Genomic DNA, 19200 nt, shown 5'->3' on the forward strand with positions numbered 1-19200 from the left:
CAGCATTTATTGCCAGGCAGCAAGTGTTATTTTATATTCTCCAACCAATGACACCGTGAAGTGAGGCAATGGAGGCTCAGAGCCTGCTTAATCCAAGGTCTACATTATTCTAAAGTTCAGGCTCCCTCCACTCTACCTCAGTACCTCCCTTCATCTGGAAAGCAGGACACACGGAAAAGGAAAGTGAACACAGGCATTAAAATAAACCTACAAATAAGCAGTAGAAACTCTATAGACTATTCTATGTCCAAGGGGGGCTGTGTCTGAAGTGCCTGGAGCTAGGCTAGCCTTCCTCTGAGCAGATTCTGAAACAGATCAATTATACAACCTGGGGAACCAGGCAAGGAGACGCCAGTCAGAAAACAGTTGTGCTAGGTCCAAGAGGAATGACCCTGGGTGATGAAATGTCTAATAAGAATAAAAGCTCTAATCCCAGCACACCATTTGTCCTTCCAAATTAGGATGCTTCATCTTAATGACCCTTGGAAGGATAAAAAGGCTATGAAAACTTTGTAAATTACTATAATTTTCACAGTCCCATCTTCCAGGCAAAATATAAAAGAGAACGCTGCTGCCTTTCTTAGTTTTGCCAAGTTCATTAGGCTCAGCATTCATTAAATATCCCTTCGTCCATGGCACTCTCTGAAGCAAGATGAATGGAAATCATGTTTCTCCTGATATTTTGGTTGGTTCCAGTGACATAAGTGGGTAAGAGGATTTACAGAGGAAAAGTGAATAAATACACTTGGCAATGTTTTCAAACATTTGTTTGGACCTTCTGTTTTCTAGGAGATGTACGACTAAGGGGTCAGACAGGGGTTCCTGCTGAACGCCGTGGCTCCTACCCATTCATTGACTTCCGCCTACTTAATAGTGAGTAATCAAGTGTACCTGGAAAGGAACAAATGTTTTCTGTTTTGAAAAAAAAAAATCTAACTTCCCTCTGAACTTCAAAACCCTCTGAGGTCTGCCTTCCTTCCTCCATCTCTTCCCTCCCAAGTGGAACTTAACCCTTTGTCTTTAGATTTCCTCACTAGTGAAGTAATTCTGGCTCTGCCCTCACAGAGATTTGGGGGAGGGGGTGTCAAATGAGATCTTGTCAGTTTTTAAAATATATATATAAATCTTAAAAGTGAAGTCCTACACAAGGAAACTCTTGTTTTCATTATCCACCATATTCTCTCTACGCTCAGCCATTAGACCAGACAAAATTCTATAATTTTATAATTTATCTAAATTTATGTAAATAAGATAAATCTTATAATTTATATTAAAATATATGTAAAATAAGGAAACCTATTCTAGAGCTTCCCTTAGTAATCTACCCAATATTGATTCTTCCTTCTTTGTCAAAATCCCTGTGGTTCATTCTTCTATTCCTAGCAAAAACCCTTCACCACAGTGAGGTCCTATTAGTCTGCATTTGCCACTTCCTCCATTATGACTACCTCGAAAGTTCATTTATTTCTACCTTTCCCCTTCATATATCAGTCCTCATTAGGAGTTTTGCTCCACCTTTGGTTCATAATTCTCTTAATCTCAAATTCCTTTGGCAATCCAAACCAGTGACCAGTCACCCCTCCAGATTTCTTATCTCCTAACTATCATAATCCTTCTTCACTTTGGACTTGGAGTTGGGGGTAGAAAGTGGATAAATCTCACAGTTTGCTCCAAGGTTTTCAGTGTTTGGTTCTCATATCACTTCCAATCTATAAATTTCAAAGTTCTGGGTTGTGCCCACAGAGTATTACTTTCCTTTGGCATAAACAAGTTCAGCTAAAGAGGTAATTTGATTTACCTTGACCCTTGGAAATTACTAGGAGAAATTAGAACTGGCTATTTCTGATCCTTAGATCCTCAAAAGGCCAACAGGAGATGAATTTGTTTTTATTTCTGGCTTGTTAACCTGCCGTATCAATGTGCAATATCTGTTTTCTCAGTGTTTCAGGGACACAGAGACTTGGAGTAATTCTTTCTATACTAGAGACAACCTCCCCAACCCACACCCCACATTTTAGAAGAACTGAGTCCCTGACCAATTCGATATTGAATACAGCTTGTGGGAAGCTCTGACAGTTCCTCTTACCTCTCCTATGACACTGAATGGGCTGTGTCCCATCGAAGTTACACCATTGATAGTCTCTAGTTTGTATGAGTTTGCAGGTCCCAGGCATATGTTCCATCACGCAGGGTGGGAATGAGCCTGGGGCCCGGTTCACTGTCTCATATAGATTAGAATTCTCAATAGCATCACATACTGAATGTCAGAAAGAGAAAATAACCAAAATGCCTCTTTTCAATAGTAGATATGATATTATATCATGTTTTGTAATATAAAGTGTAAACAAATTTGGAAAATTGGTAATACTTCTTTTTACAATTCCAAGTTTCCAAATGATTAAAAAAAATATTTATGTATGTATTTTAGTGTTAATAACAACTGCTACTGGTGGTCACATTTGCCGATGGGATTATGGAATATTTTGCTTTGACATCAAATTCTGTAACCTAGAATATGTTTTTTTACAATTAGCTTGTTTTACTTTTCTAAGCTGAAAAAAAAAAACGGAATAATATAGAAAAATATAAACAGAAACTCAATGCAGGTAATATTTCACTGTTATTTACCATATACCACATCATGTACAAGCAGGTACCATCTGGTCACGTCTCTACTGTAGATCCTTCGGGAAGTTCCTAATTAGTGCCTGGATCCAACCCCACCTCCTTCCCCTGGCCCATGGTACTCTCTGCCCCTCCACTCCCAGTTCACCCCACCTGTTGCTCATGCCCTCTACCCGATGAGTGACACTGTTGTCTATCCATCCTGAAATCCTCTTTCTCCTCTGCTCAGCACTCCACTCTGAAGAACTCTTTCACTCTCTTTCCCAGGAACACATGCAAAGGAATACTCATTAACCTTTATTGTATTGTGCTTTATAATTGGTCTCCATTTTTTCTCCCTCTGTGTATAAAACACATCCCTAATCTATTTCAATCTAATTCAGGATCTTAAAGGATTTTCTCTTTAGAGTTAATGAGCTCCCAATATCTATTGTTAACTTACCAAATAGATTAAAGTATCCCCTCAAAAAGATTATATTAAACTAATGACCCAGTGCACGAAATTTGTACACATTAGAAGGGGATTAATTAGAGGAGATATTTTAATATTGCTATTTGCCCTTTCTCTATAATAGAAGTGTCAGAGATTAAAGAAAATTAGTAAAATGTATATGAAAATCTCCCTCCTGTCAGAGTCTGGGGCATGCCGCAGGACCTAGAGTCAAGTGCCTGCCCATCACCCACATGCGCTTCAAAAACGCAGGAGACCCAGACCTGGCCAACCCCACCCCCGTCAAGCCCCTCTGGGTCAGGGGGCGCAGCCTCAGGTCCCCCAGCCCACACTTGGGCGGGGGGGCGCGGCCTGAGGTCCCCTGTCGAGCCCCACCAGGCAGGGGGCGCGGCCTGAGGTCTCCCAGCCTGGCACCAGGGCAGGGGGCACGGCCTGAGGTCCCCTGTCAAGTTCTGCAGGGTGGGGGCATGGCCTGAGGTCCCTCACCCCGGCCAGGTGCCATGCAGCCTCAGGTCCCTGTTGTTCAGTCCTGGCGTTATGGTGTCCTAGCTAATTTGCATATTCCTCGATTATATAGATAAATGACTATAAATGTCATTAGCTCCTTCCTTACATTTAGCTGAACAGCTCAGATAGTACTGAAGCCTCTGAGATTTTTCCTTTCTGGGGCATTATCCATTTCATTGTCTAATGCCCCAAATACCTTGTTAGGGCGATTAGAACCAGTAACATTACTGTGGTCACTCTCCACAATTTCCTAACTTAGCCTTCAATTAAACAGCTTGTTAGTAGGTAACAGAAGGTATATGGATATCTGTGTTATGTACAGTCACATAATGAGATATAACATAGGTCATCTCTCCTGCTACTTAATGTGCACTCTATTTAATTCTTAGTCATGTTTTTGTTGCAGTTTGCCTGAGTTGTTAGTGTGCTTTCTGCCTAAAGGGAAACATTTTAAACATAACTTTATAAAGATTTTAGAATAAATGCCTAAGGAACATTTTCTCCTAAAACATTCCTTTTACTAACAAAGCGTGAATGCAATTCTACACAGAAAGTACCTCACTAGTTTAAAGTGAGTTTTGAAATATCATTTTCCATAATTTTGAGTCATTTTTTCCCAAGTATAGGCAGAGATCCAAGACTTCATTTTCCTCGGGTGCTTTCAGTTTTGCTAGCATTTGCTGGACTTATATTTTAAACCATTTGTAAGGAAATCTGAATTACCGTGGCCTCTACTCCCTGTGTCTTGCATCCCTGAAACCTTCCTTCTAATAAGCTGCATGAAACCCACATGGCTGCTATTCCCTGTCCAGAATGTTCCTGGGTGTTTGCCCTCTGTCATCCACCTCAATATATGCCTTGAGAGTAAGATCGAGCGAGGAGCCCAAGAGCGAGCGCGCAGCCCGCGAGCTTGAGCCGCCTCTGCCGCGAGACCCCACCCCGGCCCGCCGCCTGCGCGGGGAGATCCGCACCCGCCTCCCGGAGAGCTGCCGCAACCACCACCACCGCCCTCCCGCAGGCAGGCTCCGGCGGAAGCGGCCGCCACGGTCCCCCAAAAGCCCGCACCCAAGAGCCCACGGGCGGCCACGGCGCCCACGGTGCTCGTCGCAGGAAACCCGGGTGGGGATGCGACCCCCGCACCCACGGGCCCGCAGCCCCGCCTCTTCAGCCCCCACCTGCAACGAAGACGCGGAGAAAAAAGTTCTCGCCACCAAAGTCCTTGGCCCTGTCAAATGGTTCCACGTCAGAAACGGATATGGGTGCATAAAAAAATGACACCAAACAAGATGTATTTGCGCATCAGGCCGCCATCAAGAAGAATAACCCACGCACATACCTGCGCGGTGTCGGAGATGGAGAAACGGTAGAGTTTGGTGCGGTCGAAGGAGAGAAGGGAGCCGAGCAGCCACGGTGACTGCCCAGGTGGAGTTCCTATGAAGGGAGCCGTCATGCTGTTGATGGGTGCCATTGCAGACGTGGTGACTATGGCAGACGCCGTGGACCTCCCCGGAATGCTGGTGAGATTGGAGAGGTCAAGGATGGAGCCCCAGAGGGAGCTCAACTTCAGGGACCGGTTCATCGAAATCCAGCTTACCGTCCCAGGGACCGTAGGGGACCGCCTCACCCACCACCTGCCCCAGCTGTGGGAGAAGCTGAAGAGAAAGAGAATCAACAAGCGGCCAGTGGTCCAAACCAGCCATGTGTTGGCCGCGGATACCGGCGCCCGTACAACTATCAGCGCCGTCCCCGTCCTCCTAATGCTCCTTCACAAGATGGCAACGAGACCAAGGCAGGGGACGTGCCATCTGAGGACCCTGCTCCGGCCACCGAGCAGAGCAGAGCTGAGGAGCAGCAGGCCCCCCAGGCACCTTCACCATCACTAGGCGACCTAAAGCGTTAATGACCATTCAAAAAACGAAACAAAAAGCCGCCACGACCTTACCAACCAACACCAAAGAAACAGCCAAGCAATAAAGTGGAAGACTGATAACCAAGATGTGGACATTGGAATGTTGACGATTATTCTTTACGAAACAAGCACAAAACGAGAATGTCAGCCAATGTTCCCAGCAATTTTTCTGGAATGCCTGCACAGGAGACAAGAGAGCAGCCTCCCCAGTTTCGGCAACCACTAGGTTTATATTTTTTTTCCTGGTTTTTGCTGTTTTGGTAATATGAATTGAAAGAAGAAATATTAATACCACATGGGGAGAACCCCAACCAAAGAAATCTGAAATATATAGTAAATGCTTTTTTGTTCCCTTTTCTAGTTCATTTTGGATGCTGGTGCTAAACTTCCAAGTGTCGTGATTTAAAAAGAAATTTTTTTTTAATTTATTTCTAGATGAGGGGAGGATAACATTTTTGCTTTTTTATGCGACTCTCTGAAAATGTGCAGCACGAAGTTCCTCAAAAATAAAATTTTTACCCTTGAAAGGAGAAAAAAATATATATAAATATGCCTTGCATGGTTGGAACAGGCACAACAAAAATGTGCATTGAATAGTAAGGCCCATTGAACATTTCCATTGGTCCCTATAGCCATGGCCCCTACTTGTCACAGCAGATCAAGAAATGTCAGAATTAATATCTAAAATAACTTTCCTTCTATCAGAACAAAGTTTCTAAATATTAGATCAGGGGTGGCCAAACAGCAGCTAATGCACCAAATCTGTGTCCCCATCCCTACCTGTTTTGTAAATAAGATTTCTCATTGCAGTGTTATTTATAATAGCCAAGATTTGGAAGCAGCCCAAGTACCCATCAGTAGATGAGTAGATAAAAAAGCTTTAGCTCATTCACACAATGGAATACTACTCAGCCATAAAAAAGAAGGGACTCTGCCCTGGCCAGTTTGGCTCAGTGGATAGAGTGTTGGCCTGTGAACTGAAGGGTCCCAGGTTCGATTCCAGTCAAGGGCAAATGCCCAGGTTGCAGGCTTGATCCCCACTTGGGGGTGTGCAGGAGACAGCCAATCAATGATTCTCATCGTTGATGTTTCTCTCTCTCCCTCTTCCTTCCTCTCTGAAATCAATAAAAGTGTTTTTAAAAAAGGAAGGAAATCTTACCTTTGTGACAGCATGGATGGACCCAGAGAGTATTAGACTAAGTGAAATAAGCCAGTTAGAGAAAGACAAATACCATATGATCTCACTTCTATGTAGAATCTAATGAACAAAATAAACTAACAAACAAAATATAAACAGACTCATAGATACAGAGAACAGACTGGCAGCTCTCAGAGAGGATGGAGTTGGAGGGATGGGTGACAAAGGTGAAGAGATTAAGAAAAAAAAACAATAGACACGGATAACAGTAAGGTGATTGCCAGAGGGAAAGGGGTGGGGGGAGGTAAAAGAAGGTAAAGGGGGGATAAATGGTGATGGAAGCAGACTTGACTTGGGGTAGTGAATGCACAATACAATATACAGATGATGTATTATAGAGTTGTATACTTGAAAACTATAATTTTATTAACCAATGTCACCCCAATAAATTCAATAAAAAATTTTTAAATAACCTGGGAAAAAAAGATTCTATTGGAACACAGCCATGCCTATTTGTTTACATATTATCTGCAGCTTCTTCCACTCTATGATGGAAGAGCAGTAACAACAGAGACCATATGCCCATAAAGCCAAAAATACTTACTATATGGCTTATACACAAAAGTTACCAACCCCTAATTTAGATTTTTAAACAGAATTTAAAAGATTTTATGACATCTACATAGGCACTTTCAGTCCAGTCTATTTTTCTTTGTTAATATCACTTTTTTTCTTTTCAATTCCAGTGCCATTATTTTACTTTTAAAAATGGACTCACATTGACTAAATTAAATAAGACAGACGTATAAACAAAAAGGGCACTTCTCTTACTGATCCAGATTTTATATATATATATATATATATATATATATATATATATGTATATGTATATGTATATGTATATATGTATATATATATAAATAATTGATTTCAGAGAGGAAGGGAGGAGAGGTGGAGAGAGATAGAAACATCAATGTTGAGAAGGAATCATTGATAGGCTGCCTTCTGCTTACCCCCAACTGGGGATCAAGCCCACAACCCGGGCATGAGCCTTGAGAAGGAATTGAACCATGACCTCCTGGTTCATAGGTCGATGCTCAACCACTGAGCCATGCCAGCTGGGCCTGATCCAGATTTTAGATTCCACAATTATAATTTCTAATTTCACAATTTTTTTCTGAAAGAGGTATCCCTTTCCCCATATTTTTGAGGGCACAGTACTACAGTGCCCATGTACTTATTGTCCACATAATAGGTGACAATATATACCTGGTTGCCTGGCATAGTTCTAGTTTGCACCTGTTGTCCAGGCATATTTATTAATAATGCCACCTTTCACTCCCAAATCATGGCTTGAACAATAAATTACAAGGCCAATGGATAATATAGTTTTTCCCCCAAAAGATCACTAGAAGACAACACCTCTCACATGTCACCTGCATTCTAGAAATGAAGATGAAAAAATCTTCCTAATGATATCTATCCAGATCCATCCATTTGTCCATTAACATATATGTAAGATAAAGTTACTTGTTAACAGCCAGTTGCATTTCCTGTTAATATTTCAAGCAATTTAAAAGAGGGGCATCTATATGAATTTTCAGAGGCTTCTCTGGACAAGTAGCAGGAAAGGGTGCCTTCAGCACCATTGTGTGGAACACAGGAATGATAGGCCTTTAAAGAGGACAGTTACTGCTACAACCTGAGTATGGAAGGGCAGAGCAGAGGGAGAGAAGGGGTAACAAATATTCCACATGAGAGAACTGGAGGAGGGTAGGAGGAACAGAAATATAATGGCTCTGTTACACCAATATCAACTTCCTATAGATTTATTTCATTCACTAACTCTGTTGAGGGAGAAAGAGCAACAGGAGAGGAGAACATGTAGAGAAGAGTGTTCAGAGAGGCATGTGGCCACAGAGGTGAATGTGGCAAAAGCAATCACAATTCTTTGCAGAACAGGTGGCTACAGTGGCTCCTTCATCTTTCTCTCCTGGTTTAATATAATCAGTAGCCTGAGTAGATAATGACTAGGTGGAGATGTTCCCGTGGCAACCATTTCAGACCAACAATGCGATTTCCACACTTGCTCAGCATAGGGAGGGACACACAAAGCCAAAATTCCCAGTGACTGTGGAGCCTGAGGGAAAGAAGCCGCTTCACTGGAGGTGTCAGAGCATCCATATCAGCTGCCACAGAGAGCCTGGGTTCCAGACCAGCCCTGGGCTCTGCAGTAGTGGGTTAATTGGCTATTTGGTTTTCCTGTGACTTAATTTGCTAATATTGATCTTTAAATCTCTATTCCTCTATAGCTGCCTTCCTAGGCAGGGCCATTTTAGCTACACAAGCATGCGATAATTTTAGTATAGCTACAAAATATTTTCCTTTCCTTATTATTTCTGAAAAAGAACTAATATTTACACACACACACATGCACACACATATGTAAAGGTATAAGTGACCCAGAGACTCAAATGCTCTTTTAAAAGCTGCCATCTAAAACATATTACACCCTTAGAAACACAAAATATAAAACATATCCGTGAAGGATTGTCAACCAACCAGTATGTTACCACCTGGTGCAAAGTGATAGCCCAGCTTAAAGACAGAGGGGCGATTAGCTTAAAAAACTTCATTTTCTAAGAGTGAGTTCCATGTAATAGTAGGTGATGACAGCTTTTCAGTAATCTTCTTAAAGATAACTTTTCATGTTACCTATGAGAATGAGACCCACACAAAATGCAAAGACCCTAAATTAATAAAACGTTGTGGGATGAGATGTTGTTTAAAGGTATAAACTTGTAGCTAGTAGGAAAGTAAGTCCTAAAGATCTAATGCACAGGGTAGTGATTATAGTCAACAGTGCTGTATTATAAACTTACACAATGTTGTAAGTCAACTATATCTCAATAAAAAAAAAGTAAAAAGAAAAATAGAAAACAAAATAAAATAAACACATCCTTTAAAAATATATGATAGGGTGATTTGAAAGAAGTGCACTGAGGGGATGATATCCCACCTTCCTCAAAGCCCTGACCCCCAGCCCTGAGCTCCTCAAGCAGACAAGGGAGGTGCCAGCTGGGACGGAGACTTCTCATGAGTGCCAAGGTAGCACCCCACAATTTCAAAGTTCAATATTTTCCTTCCTCTAGAAGGAAGGCCAAGCACTGGTTGTGGTTGTGGTGCCTTCTGACTCACCTGGACCATGTTGCATGACGTGTACTCAGGGTTTCTGGCTGCAAGTTCCCTAGTACTTCAGATGCGGAAATGCCAGACCAGTAGGAAGGTTAGCCACTGAATTGCCACTACATTGCAGAAGACAGAGCTGATGGTGTCCTCACTGTTTCGCTCATTCCTTGTCACTACTCATCAGTGACCTGGGGTTGGCAGTGTTCCAGGAGATACAAAAATGAATGAGGCATAGCAACTGCCTTTGAGGAATATTTAGAGATATAAGCAGCTATATTTTAAGGGATGCAATACATCTATAATACATGCATGTATAATAGTAGTATCCTTAATATGAGAGACATATATCTGTGTACAGGATTCAGAGGAGAGATTCATTAACATTGGGAATGTTGAGGAAGGGAATAATTAATTTTGTCTTGGAAAATTGGAGAAGCCTTTCTGGAGTCATTAAAACATGAGAAATTTCTGAAGCAACAGCAAAGTGAAGGAGAGCTGCATGCTAAAACCAACTTTTAGGGCTGCAAGATCTAAGGAAAGAGTTGTCAATAATTCTATTCAATTGGGTATAAATTCTACTGGAAAATGAGGTTTTCAAGTAAGGACCAGAGAAGTCAGGAGAGATCATGCAACATACCCAACTGTCTGGGAAAGACCATAGTCACACACACACACACACACACACACACACACACACACACACACACACAGAGTTCTAATCTTCTAATACTAGAACTGAAAACAACCATTGCTTTCTGTTAACCTGGCTGATGTCATTTAACAGATTTATTTTTTATCTGAGTGATGAAAAACAGAAAATTTAATTAGGGAGTCCAATATTTCCTTTGGGTTATTATTTATTCATTCATTCATTCAACAAATAGAACACCTACTCTATGCCTAGCAGGACATGAGGCCAAAGTGTCCTGAGCCACATCAATAACCATTGGACTAAGATAACTTTTTTTAATCCTCACCTGAGGGTATGTTTTTATTGCTTTCTAGAGAGAGAGGAAGTAAGAGAGAGGGAGTGAGAGAAACATTGATGAAAGAAACATCGATTGGTTGCCTCCCGTAGGTGCCCCAACTGGGGATCACACCTACATGCAATACTATTCAGCAGTAAAAAATAAGGATCTCTTACCCTTTGAGATAGCATGGAGAGACCTGTAGAGTATAATGCTAAGAAAAATAAGCCAGTCAGAGAAAGACAAGTATCACATGATCTCACTCATATGTGGAATCTAATGAACAAAATAAACTGATGAACAAAGTAGATCCAGAGACATAAAAGCATGGAACAGATTGTCGGATCTCAGAGGGAAGGCAGGAGTGGGAGGGTGGGTGGGAAGAGATCAAAGAACTTGTCTGCATAAATGTATAACCCAATAGGGTGGTGAAGGCCTGGGGCAGGGAGCAGGGGCAGGGTAGAAAGGATCAAAAGGGGAGGAAGGGGGACATATGTAATACTTATAATAAAGCTTTAAAACACACACAAACTAGGTATGTGCCCTGACCGGAAATGAACCTGCAACCTCTTGATATACAAGATGATCCTCCAACCAATTGAGCCACCTGGTCAAGGCTGAAATAACCTTTTATATGATGACTAACTCTTGTCTCAAACTGCTCTTGACTACAGTTTTCCAGAAATACCAAATGCAAACATCTGAACATTTATTTTTAAGTCAACAAGGATTAGGGGGTAGCAGGGTAGCTCCCACCACATCCTATCCCTAGGCTGAAGATTCTGAGTGCTCAAAAGGAAACTTTCAGATATTCCTCTAGTCTCAAAGACCTAACAACTTCATTACATGGACAAGACAAACACACACTAAACCAAGAGCCATACAAGAGCATAAATTATCTAGTTCTAAAGTAATTGACACCAACAATAAATCAGAGACAAGAGAAGGCAGAGATTACTGAGGTGCCATGAGCAGAAGAGAGCTTTGTGGTCTGGTGCTGAACTCTGAAAGATTTAACTGGTTAACAAATTGTCTAGAGTGAGACTGAGCTGACAAATGGGAGACATTAAGTCACTAAGTAGGAAGAAGGTCCAGAAAGTAGTGAAGTATGTTGGCTAGAGAGAAAATAAAAGTCTTGAAATGCCAAGATAAAGAATTTGAACTTGATTCATTACACAAAGAGGATCACTAGAGAATTCTGAGAAAAAGATGGCCAGGATAAAATAGTGGTTAAGAACATTAACTGACACCCATATGTAGGAGGGACAGACTCAAGGAATCAAGAGCAATGTAAGATTATGATGGCAATAGAAATAAAGGTATAAATCCAGAGATGATGTGGAGAAGAGGAAATAAAACTCAGTGATACTGAAAGCTCCAAGGGTTGGCCTGGCCATCTGAAAAATTGAAGATGAGGTCAATGGTGAGGGAAGCTGATGGGTGAATTGGGGAAAAGATGGTAAGCTCATTTGGGAAAATTTGTTTGTAGTAGAGTCAGGTAGAAATATCCAAGAGAGAGCTGGAAATAAGGTACTGCAGTGCAGTTGGGAGAGGCCTGATTTGGAAGTTTCACTTGGGAATGACAATCATCCATGATCTATGGCTAGAATAGGTATCACAAAATCAACAACTTCATTGTTTAAGGGCCCCTATAATTTTAGTTTATAACAAGCTTAATTTAGCAAAGCTCAAGACTGTTGACAATAAAGCCCACAAAGAAATAAGTTTCGCCAGCAATTTATTTTCCTCTGTGAGAAACTGTTTAGACTCTACCCTTGCTCCCCACCACCACCACCAGCACCATTGTGGGTTCTATTTGGTACAAACATGGCTGCTTGTGTCCTGGCCCAGTGGGTTTGCTAACTCACCTGAATACAGCAAGATAAATGGCAGTTTTCTATTGCAGCACTTGCTTTAGTAAAATCCTAACCCAATAGGAGTATTTCTAGTGACTTTTTTTTCATAGTGGCTTCTCTGGATTTCTGGAGACCATAAAATGTAGAGAGAAGCAGGAGTAAATTTTCTTTTGATTAAAGTTACCCTATGAGTAACAGAGCTAGAATGACTTATTTATTAAATAAAATTAAAGTAACCTCATACCCAGAAGCAGGCATAGCCTATCTCTTATGATTTCATTAATAAACAAAATGAGGGTTATGTCACCCTACCTTAAAAGTTTTAGAAGGTCTAAAAGACTCGCCATGGTCCCCATTTGACTAGATATATGAAAAAAGTAGAGCGTGTTCCATCCTTGGAATCTTTTGTGTGTTTCCAAACTGAGATCTCAGAGTTTACACAGAAGATTAAGATCTTATTTTCTCTCTAGCTAGCAAACCAAATTGCCTTAGGGCTCCTGGGTGGCTTATTACTTATAAGCAACCTTGGGAGGAAGAGCAATGGAACCGATGCCTGAGGAAAGTGGCAGCAACTAGGGAGAAAGTCCCAAGGGGAAGGTGGCCCATGTCACTGCCCCTGACAATAACCACCACAACAGCCTTGAGATGGGAGGTGCTTAATCCCAGGTAGAGGATGCAGGAGCCAAGTGTGGCTCCTCCTTGGTCAAGGCTCCCTGAAGCTGTTATTTCCCTGAGGTCTAGAGGCACAACAGGGCTGCTTGAACACTGGAAGTCACAGAGGCCATTAACACCCAACCACATGCTGCTTGTCTGACTCCTGTGGTTGCCCTCCCAAGAGTTCCACGCACAGTGAGCTCCCGCTGCCCAGCGCCCTCTCTAAAGCATGGTCAGCAGAGGAAGCTGGCAGAAAGATAATGAGCTTTGAAGTGCGACTGGGTTTGAATCCTACTTCTTTTATGAGTTTGGGGAAGACATCCAAACTACTTAATATCCACGCATGTGGAAAGAGACTGTAACACCAGCCTCACTGGGTAGAGGTGAGAAGTGAATCAGATCAATGTATCCAGCAACCTGTCTTACTCACAATAGATCTTCAATAAATGTAGTTGGACTTTAGATGTACCTTCTTCCTGGGCTGAGTACCCCCTCCTCAGCCACCTCTTCTCTTAGGAAGCCCTGGCCCAGCCTTCTTCAACCCGCTCAGGGGTCTACCTCGTGATAGTCATTCCCCTCCTCTGTGCTCCCACCCCATCTCCAAAGCATCTATTACATTGTAACTGCAAACTCACTGAACCTGAGCTTCTGGACAGTGTCTTGAGGTAACACAGCAAGTCTAGCTCTGGGCCTTCCATGAGTATTTAGGAACCATGAGTAGCACTTGGAAATCGCTGATATAGGTCAGTTATGCCATACAGACATCATATCAAACAATGCTAACATTAATAGCTAATATGTATAGAGCTCTTGGCTTCTAGACACTGCTTTATGTGCTTTGCACAGATCAACTCATTTAATCCCCACAAGATCCCTTTGAAGCAGACACTACTATTTAAACTGAGGCCCAAAAAGTAAAAATAACTCACCCCCAAAAAACTTGTTACCCAGAATTCAAACCCCAAAACTACAAGGCCAAAGCACAAGTTCTTAACCATAATAGAATATAATTCTTCCTTATATATAAATTTTAATGTTCAAAGTCAATAGATGTATGCAGTGTATTCCTTTTATAAGACATATATATGACAATTACAAACATTAAATATTTTTTTACATTGTAATAGTCATTTTCCTTTTATAGTACATTGAGACTATTTACTTCTTGGTGTGAAACTGCTTCAGTATTGAACAATTGTTATATAGTTAATTAGAAAATATGTAATTATATATCTACATAAATATTAGATTTTGCAAATTTTCAAATGTATTTTATAATATTCCAGAAGGTGCCAAATGAGGAATTGCTCACTTCATCACCAACCCTGTGCTCTTTGATGAGAAAGAGAAGGATGTGGTGGTGACAGCGCAGGACTCTTGTCAGCTGTCTCCAAATAAGGAGGAAATGGAATCACTATTGTGACAAATTAAAGTCAGATTTGGGGCTGCCACCGGTTGCTTTAATTTTTCTCAAGGGGAGTTGGTTATTTCCTGTCATGCAAACTGTGCTTCGATGAAAAACAGTTTCTCAAAATTTTTATAACACAGGGTGGGGCAACAGTAGGTTTATAGTTGTGAGTATGCAAAACAGAGTTTATTCTTGTACTATTATTTGTTAATCACTGTATAATTTTCCATATGAACAATTGTAAACCTACTTTTTTCCCACCCTGTATATTAAGTAAAAATAAGTAGGGTACAAAATTGTATATTTTAAAAGAAGATCTCAGTTATGTTTTTAAAATATACCTAAATTTAATCAGGGATTATTTCTAGATGATTATTATTTCCTTCTTTCTATTTTTCTATTTTTTCTACCATAGGCATATATTCCTGTTGTAATCCCAAAAAGTAAGATTTTTTTTAAAAAAGAACAAATAAACATCTCAGTGTTGACCAGAAATAGAATCTTTTTTTTTTCTAAATAAAGTAATATCAAGATGCAGAAAATGAAGTTGCAGTCATGAGTCAAGAAAACATTCTTTACTAGGCCAACTTGGAAAAGTGATTGGAAATTGTGAGGCTGAGTATTTATCAAAGCTATATATGGGACTTCACAATGATGGCTCCTCATTAGAAGATGAAATTTATTCAAGGAGCATCAAGTCAAAGTTGTAATCTATGGTGAAACAGCACTTTACATGACAAAGCTTTGAAATGAAGGCACTCCAAGAGATCTTTCAGCCCAGTTTCTCAGTTTAACAAGCAAAACAACAACAAAAACATAAGAAACAACAAACAAAAAGCCAGAGCGGCCAAGTACCTCACTGCAAGGTAAGGAAAGAGTTCAGATCCAGGATTCAGATCTTTTGACATTCTGTTTTCCACTCACCACATGGCCTTCCTTATTTAAACTCTACCTTACTGATGTAAAATGAATTTACCCCTTGCAATAAGAGAAAAGCTAAGACAAGGCTTCCCCTGCTTCCCCTGCTGGGCCAGGTTGGCCTTGGCTCTGGAGCCCACTGCCTGGATTTGGATTCCAGCAGCAGCAGCTTCCCAGACCTGTCCTTTAGGTTCCTGGGCTGGCAAAGGATTGAAGAGGACAAAGATGTATCCCACAGGGTTACTGTGAAAGGTAGTGAGTAAATGTGTCTGAGGTGCTAGCCTGGTGTCTATCGCAGTAGAAAATCTCAAAAATATGGACTTTTATTATTACTGTTATTCGTATTCCTACTTCCCTATGACCATATGTAGAAGCGCTTGTGAGAAGAGTGTCTAACACATAACAGTACAACTTGACTTATATTGAAGAAGAGTGTTTCATTATCCCTTTTCAGTTTCCTTCTCTCTCACTTATTCATTCTTTCAACTAATATTTATTGATCTCCGCCTACAATGCCAGGCACATCTCTTTCTGAAATATGATTGCAAATAAAATGAGAGAGAAATACAATAGCTGGAAACATGGAATTAGGAGAATGTGTTTCTGGGAGACAGGCAAATGTGCTGAGAATTATCTAATTGAGAAAGAACCGTGGACTAGTTGGGAGAGAAAAGTCATAAATGAGGCCGTGTCCTGAGAAGGTGGGAGGGAGACTGGCCGTGGCAACGGAGGCAGCTCTTCTGATAGGACATGTAGAAAGAAGGAAGGAATGTCTGCAGAGTAGGAAGTTTGGGACGTTTTGTAACAGAAAAGGAAGGCATTTCCCATCTAATGACTTCCAGTTTCTCTGTGCAATAGGAAGCTAGGTGGGGAGTAGTGAGGACCAGGCACTGGAGGACCCTCCTCTGACCCAGCAAGGCAGTTCTGTGCTCGGCCTGGCCACCAGCACTCAGCATCAGAAGGATCACAGCTGTGGCCCCACGGAAAGGGAACCCCCAGCAAGGGCATGGAGGCCTGGCCTCACCGTTGTCAGCTAAGTCTACATCTTTGCTTGCTCTTTCTTTCCCAGTGTGGGCCATTGTCGATAAGCCTGTCACTATGCCTGCCCTTGCCCCCACAGTCCCACATTTTCCAGCAACACTAAACTGGAAAACAAAGAGAGTGATAACCTCATGTCAAAGACTCCTCTCTCGTACTTATTTGTGCTCTCTGGGTAATGTAATCTATGAGGAATGTCCAGCCATAAACACGAGTTTTACTTCTGCACACTCACCCTACTACCACCCACAAGGGCAATCCATCACATGAAGACAGCTGACTGCAGCTGGGCTATTTCCAAGCTGGGGCCGGGAGATGTTCCCTCCTTGCTCTCCTGCCCCCAGTGGCTCTGGAACCTATGGCATGTGAAGATTTCTAGCACCTTTTCTCCTAAGAGTTGCCAAGAATTGAGTCAAGCACAATGTACTCACCTTAGTATAAATTACAAGTCCTGCTATCCTCCTTCCTCTCCCATCCACCATTTTTTGACAGTCCTTGCCATGTGAGGAAGGAAAATCCCCTATCTCTTCTCTTCTTTTCTCAATCTTTTATTGTATACCTTACCACGTTCCATTTATTTTCTGTTTTGGAGATAATTCTTGATAAAGACCATAAAGCTAAAAATCTATCCAAAAATATCTCCCTGGAAGACCTGGAATAAATCCCCCCTTTTTAAATAAGAAAAGGTAGGCTGGATTAAATGATTTCTTGTGCCAGGCTAGCAGCTATAGAAGATAAAGAATGAACAAAACATTTCTAGAAAACCTGTTCTACAACTGAGGTAAACAACAAATGATTATAACCAAAATTATAATCAAAAAACTCCTAACACAAAAGCTATTTGGGGCATAATTTAGTTTTTCTTCCATGGCTCATGACTCCTTGGAATCTTATAATGCTTCAGAGTCACTTGTTTTAAATAACAATTATTAACTGGCACTTCAAAATAATCTTGGTGAAGAGTTTAGCTTTCCTATTTTTAAAATTTCCATTTGCTGAACCTATAAAGGCCAGTGATGCCACCTGATCCTTTGAAAATAGTCTAAAGCAATGTTTTTTCCTTTTAGTTGTTTGAAAATAGAGTAATACAATTGATGAATTTCATCTAACGTTAATAGCTAGATAAGTAAGAAACACCTACTATATGGAAATTAATAATAAGTCATGTCACCATAGTCTTATAACAGGAATGTTCTCTTGGAGTATTTTTTAACTCGCTATTTAACAGCTCTACTCTCTGGTAATATTTTTAACTGTCTTTAATAAAGAAGATTAAAAGAAGAAACACTTATACTCCTTTAAATGATCATTCAGAGCTCTGCAACCATTTACCAACATTAATGGCATGAATAGTGGGAAAGCATGACTTAAGGTGATTTAAGGACAATTTAAATTACATATAAAAAATGAAAACTTGGGCTGAAGTATTAGAAAATTTTTAAATTCCACTCCTTAAATTGTGGAGTGGAATTTTAAATGAGACTGAGAAATACGTGCAAAGCATCAACAAAATATTATGCTGTGAGAAAAGCTATACAAACAAAAGAATGTTGAAATCGCTTTGCTATATAACATTAATTGCTAAATGACAGTATCGTGTGTACAGCCCCGAGGCCGAGCTTAGGTCATCTGATTGGTATGGAGTGTGCCATGTCCCCGTCTATTTCCTTCATGGGACTAGTTGAAATCAATTTTGCTTTTATTCTCATCTTATGTTAATGAAATATAAGCTCCACAGGGGAGGAACTTTGTTTTATTCATTGCTGTATCCTAGCGCCCACATAGTAGGGGCTTGACAATACTTGTTAAATGAGTGGGTTAAGCTGTTTATTCAAGACTTGTTGTTGTGGATGGCCAATTTTATTTTTTTGTAAAGTTAAACTTTGTGTAACATGCTGACAAGTGGTTGGAGAGTTTGCCCTGTTACAAGAGTTTTTCACATCAGAGTTCAGTTAAAGGGTATCTTCATGAAGAGATTATCAGTATTATATGGTATAGGTACAATATTACATATATTCCATCCTACTTTTAAATTATTTGTATTTTTATAAGGAATTAATAATTAAAATCAATATTTAGGACCTAATTTAGGAATAGGAGAATATGTTATAAGGAGCAAAGAAAATTAAAGCATGAGACTGGATTATCCTTTGCCCTTAAATTGTATTTTCCAAGTCTGTACTCTTTATTAGTACATAGCGCCATTCCCCAAGTGTGGTCTGCCTACCAAAGGGTATATAAGATGGTTTTATTATTACAGGAACAACCTTTTACTTTTACTTTAAGCGTTGCATATTTCTTTCAGTGTGTACTAACCAACACACTGAAATACTAGTAAATGTAACTAACATCAAACCTATTTTTTATTCATATCAAATTTATATACAATATATGTAAGTAAAAATTGATTTACTTAATTTAAAGAAAGACACTAAGTAACTAGTGGTGTAGGCAGATATGCTAAACACCATAATAACTGCATGTGAATGACTGAAACTGGGGAAAGTCTGCACTTGGTTTCTGCTTGGAGCAGTGAGGC

At 40.6% G+C, this 19200-nt stretch overlaps 1 protein-coding gene and 1 pseudogene across 4 annotated transcripts in view; both read left to right on the forward strand.

The window, feature by feature from the left end:
* The window catches only part of PDE7B (phosphodiesterase 7B), a gene marked incomplete at its 5' end in the record, with an annotated part of 281891 nt that overhangs the window by 208630 nt on the left and 54061 nt on the right, over window positions 1–19200 (forward strand). For 2 of the 3 annotated variants that reach the window (XM_080664507.1, XM_080664506.1), the window contains one exon: window positions 790–873. The exons of the other annotated variant lie outside the window; for it this stretch is intronic. In XM_080664507.1, the coding sequence (XP_080520633.1) occupies window positions 790–873 (84 nt within the window). The remainder of the gene's footprint in view (window positions 1–789; window positions 874–19200) is intronic. 3 annotated transcript variants of the gene reach the window in all.
* Window positions 2642–5483, forward strand: LOC308245908 (Y-box-binding protein 3-like; annotated as a pseudogene). Its single transcript has 2 exons — window positions 2642–2653; window positions 4606–5483. The product of its transcript is annotated as a Y-box-binding protein 3-like (transcript).

The sequence above is a fragment of the Plecotus auritus genome (assembly GCF_963455305.1).
Source record: "Plecotus auritus genome assembly, chromosome: 4".
Classification (NCBI taxonomy): Eukaryota; Metazoa; Chordata; class Mammalia; order Chiroptera; family Vespertilionidae; genus Plecotus; species Plecotus auritus.